The following is a 4,543-nucleotide window of genomic DNA, read 5'->3' as shown; positions in this document are numbered from 1 at the left end:
AGAGGCACAGTCACAGCTCACAGGCCCATACGGTGCAGTGGCCAGGCAGAGGCACTCCTCCCTTCCCAGACGGTGGGGCGGCCTTGACCTCTCGGGTTTGAGTGGTCCTCCCATTTCAGCCTACCGAGTAGCTGGGACCACAGGCACGGTGCCACTACAGCTGGCCTGAATTGTCTCTAAGGGTTTGGAGTGCCCATGAAACGAAATGCTAATTAAACGATAGCTGTGGGGAAAAGAGAGATCAGACTGTTACTGTGTCTATGCAGAAGGAAGTAGACATAAGAAACTCCATTTTGTTCTGTACTAAGAGAAATTCTTCTGCCTTGAGATGCTGTTAATCTGTAACCCTAACCCCAACCCTGTGCTTGCAGAGACACATGCTGTGTTAACTCAAGGTTTAATGGATTTAGGGCTGTGCAGGACGTGGTTTTTTGTTTTTTTTTTTATGAGACGGAGTCTCGCTCTGTCGCCCAGGCTGGAGTGCAGTGGCCGGATCTCAGCTCACTGCAAGCTCCGCCTCCCGGGTTCACGCCATTCTCCTGCCTCCGCCTCCCAAGTAGCTGGGACTACAGGCGCCCGCCACCTTGCCCGGCTAGTTTTTTGTATTTTTTAGTAGAGACGGGGTTTCACCGTGTTAGCCAGGATGGTCGCGATCTCCTGACCTCGTGATCTGCCTGCCTCGGCCTCCCAAAGTGCTGGGATTACAGGCTTGAGCCACCGCGCCCGGCCATGCTTTGTTAAAAAAGTGCTTGAAGGCAGTATGCTTGCTGAAAGTCATTGCCATTCTCTAAACTCAGTACCCGGAGACACATTGCACTGCGGAAGGAAGGCCGCAGGGACCTCTGCCCAGAAAAGCCGGGTATTGTCCAAGGTTTCTCCCCATGTGATAGCCTGAGATATGGCCTCGTGGGAAGGGAAAGACCTGACTGTCCCCCAGCCTGACACCCATAAAGGGTCCGTGCTGAGGAGGTTAGTGAAAGAGGAAGGCATCTGTCTCCTGCTCGTCCCTGGGAATGGAATGTCTTGGTGTAAAACCGGATTGTATGTTCTATTTACTGAGATAGGAGAAAACTACCTTAGGGCTGGAGTGAGACATGCTAGCGGCAATACCGCTCTTTAATACACCAAGATGTTTGTGTAGGGAGATGTTTGTGTACGTGCACATCAAAGCACAGCACCTTTCCTTCAACTTATTTCTGACACAGAGATCTTTGCTCACGTTTTCCTGCTGACCCTCTCCCCACTGTTACCCTATTGTCCTGCCACATCCCCCTCTCTGAGATGGTAAAGAGAGTGATCAATAAATCCCGAGGGAACTCAGAGACCAGTGCCAGCACTGTCCTCCGTCCTCCATATGCTGAGTGCTGTTCCCCTGGGCCCACTGTTCTTTCTCTATACTTTGTCTCTGTCTCTTATTTCTTTTCTCAATCTCTCGTCCCACCTGACGAACAACACCCACAGGTGTGGAGGGGCTGGCCCCCTTCAGATAGCATTATATAGTATGTGAAATGACATCATTAATATTTTTTCCTCAAAAAAAAATCACATTAATAAATGTGTGATAAGGTTGGCTGCTGGGAGGCAGAGGTTGTGGTGAGCCAAGATCGTGCCATTGCACTCCCGCCCGGGCAACAAGAGCAAAACTCCATCTCAAAAAAAAAAAAAAGAAAAGCAGGAGGGGTGAGCTGGCCTCTCCTGAAACCCCAGCAGTGACAGAAGTCAAGGCAGGCTAACCTCTTAAGCCCAGGACTTCGAGACCAGCATGCCACTGCACTCCTGCCAAGGTGACAGCAAGGCCCTGCCTCAAAAAAAAAAAAAACCCCAAGTACAGTGGCTCACGCCTGTAACCCCAGCACTTTGGGCAGCCAAACCAGGTGGATCCCTTGAGTCCATAAGTTCGAGACCAGCCTGGGCAACGTGGCAAAACCCCATCTATACAAAAAGCACAAAAAATTATTTGGGTGTGTTGGTAAGTACCTGTTGCCCCAAGTACTTGGGAGGCTGAGGTGGGAGGATCGCCTGAGCCCCAGCTTGAGGCTGCAGTGTGCTTATGCCACTGCACTCCAGCCTGGGCAACAAAGAGGCCCTAAAAACCACCATGGGTTTCCCTCCCAGCAGCTGAAATCTGAATCGTGGATGCAGTGGAGAGCATGAGTGCTCGCCCAGCCTGTGGGATGCCTTCACTTAGCCACACAGGGGCCGAAACACACCCAAAACCAAACGCACCGAGCGAGTGGGAGTGCCGCCCGCTGCCGTCCCAGCCCTTTCCCAGGGAAAGGCCACCCCCTTCCAGCTGCTGCATGTGATCTAGGGCTGAGTTCTGGCTGCTGCAAAACCAACCTCCCAACGCCAGGGCTGGGGCCACCGGGCACATCACAAGATGGGAAAACCATTCATCCAACAGAAACACGCCGTAAGAGGAAAACACCCCTGACTTTAAATATATATTCTCCACATTAAAACTTTTAACTAAAAGGTAAACTTTAATGTCGAAAATGCAAACTTGGGGAAGACAGAAAAGATCACATACAAGGCTGTCACTTCACAGTTGGAAGGTTGCACAGCGGCTGGGCAGAGGCACTCCTCACTTCCCAGACGATGGGCAGCTGGGCAGTGGCACTCCTTCCCAGACGGTGGGGCAGCAGCCAGGCAGAGGCGCTCCTCACTTCCCAGAGGGGGCAGTGTCTGGGCAGAGGCGCTCCTCTCTTCCCAGATGGTTGGCGGCCGGGCAGAGGCGCTCCTCGCTTCCCAGACGGTGGGGCGGCCAGGCACAGGTGCTCCTCCCTTCCCAGACGGGGCGGTGTCTGGGCAGAGGCGCTCGTCTCTTCCCAGATGGTTGGCAGCCAGGCACAGGTGCTCCTCACTTCCCAGTCAGTTGGGCAGCTGGGCAGAGGCGCTCCTCACTTCCCAGAAGAGTTGGTCGGGCAGAGGCGCTCCTCCCTTCCCAGATGGTTGGCGGTGGCTGGACCCAGGCGCTCCTCCCTTCCCAGATCGTTGGTTGGCATCTGGGCAGAGGCACGCCTCACTCCCTAGACGGTGCTGGGCAGTCGGACTCCATTGCTGGATGTGTGACTTGGGTTTAAGCCTCTCCCTTCTGCCCTCATCTGGAAATGCTGACAGCCTGGGCCTCCCTCCTTTGGCACTGGATGGAGACTGAAGTCTGGCACGGCCCTGCCCGCAGCAGGAACTCCCCCTGGGCCCCACTCTGTGACCCCGAGCCCAGGCCAGGATTTTTCCTTTACTTTCTCCAGCCACTTTGGGCCTCCCGGCTCTCTCAGAGCCCTGTGAGGTAGGTGACAACCCTGTTCCGTTTTTTTTTTTTTTTCTCTTTTCGTGTATTTTTAGTAGAAATGCGGTTTTACCATGTTGGCCAGGCTGGTTTGAACTCCTGACCTCAGGTGATCCACTTGCCTCGGCTGCCCAAAGTGCTGGGATTATAGGTGTGAGCCACCGTGCCCAGCCCCCAGTTCCCACCTTAGTGTATGTGTTGTCGTCACGTTTCACCCCAACCAGACCTTGGGTGGGCAGCCTCTGTGGGGACCACTCGCAACTGACCTGTAGTCATGGTCGCCTGCAGAGCCCTCGCAGGTGGTCCAGAGGTGCCCAGTGGCCCTGCCCCGAAGCGTCTTCCCTGCCCGTGGCCTGCTCTGCCTGATGTGCACTGTGTGCTCGGCTCTGCTGACTCCCGGGGCCTCCATCACACACCGAGCCAGCCTCATCAGCTGTCTCACTAGTTGGTGTTCGGGGACAGGGACCCAGCCCTTCCTAAGGTGTACCTGGGCTGACACTCAGAATGGACGTTCAAAACAAAGACATGGAGCTGTGAGTGATACCGGGCCCCGCGGGCCGTCTGTCAACCAGGCCTTGGCCCTAGTCCGTCGGACACTTACCCCTTGCAAGATGTGGACCCGCTAGTGCCCACTGTGTGAACAAGTAGCTGGAGGCCCCACCCCACATTGCTGGCATGGCCTGCCTCTCCCCGACTCAGGTGTGGCAGCTCCTGGTGCCAGTTTCCCAGGAGCATGGCCGGGCCCCGGGTGTCTCTCCATCACGGCTGCGGCTCTGGCTTCTTCCGGGAAGTGAGGTGGGGTCGCTCCCCGTGCAGCAGCCGCCGCCGCTGCTTCAACACCCTGTAGGCCTGCACGGCCCGCTCTCTTTCCTCCCCCACAATCCGCTGGCGGGCCAAGGAGGCGGTCAGAGGCTGGGACACACCGCTGGGGCTCAGAAGCATCCTCAGCGCCTGCGATCTCCTGCCAAGCTGTGGGAAAGAGGGGAGGGTGCGGCACAGGCTGGGAAAGGAGGGGACGCCACAGAAAGCCTCACAGCACCAACAGCTCTTCCGCCAGCGAGAATGCTGCACTCTCAGGCCACACATTAGACAGCGCACACGTTGGCTGAGGATTTTTTTTTTCTTTTTTTTTTTTCTTTTTTTGAGACGGAGTCTTGCTCTGTCGCCCAGGCTGGAGTGCAGTGGCCGGATCTCAGCTCACTGCAAGCTCCGCCTCCCGGGTTTACGCCATTCTCCTGCCTCAGCCTCCAGAGT

General features: G+C 55.8%; 1 protein-coding gene across 2 annotated transcripts in view; it reads right to left on the bottom strand.

Annotated features, from left to right (window-relative positions):
- Window positions 1–2,433: 2,433 nt before the first annotated feature.
- The window catches only part of CCDC137 (coiled-coil domain containing 137), a 9,072-nt gene continuing 6,962 nt past the window's right edge, over window positions 2,434–4,543 (bottom strand). For both annotated transcript variants that reach the window (XM_026455859.2, XM_026455860.2), the window contains exon 6: window positions 2,434–4,258. In XM_026455859.2, the coding sequence (XP_026311644.1) occupies window positions 4,049–4,258 (210 nt within the window). In that variant the 3' untranslated portion in view covers window positions 2,434–4,048. The remainder of the gene's footprint in view (window positions 4,259–4,543) is intronic.

The sequence above is a fragment of the Piliocolobus tephrosceles genome, chromosome 16 (assembly GCF_002776525.5).
Source record: "Piliocolobus tephrosceles isolate RC106 chromosome 16, ASM277652v3, whole genome shotgun sequence".
Taxonomy (NCBI): Eukaryota; Metazoa; Chordata; class Mammalia; order Primates; family Cercopithecidae; genus Piliocolobus; species Piliocolobus tephrosceles.
Note: the sequence above shows the minus strand (reverse complement) of the source record. Positions and strands in the feature narration are given on the sequence as shown.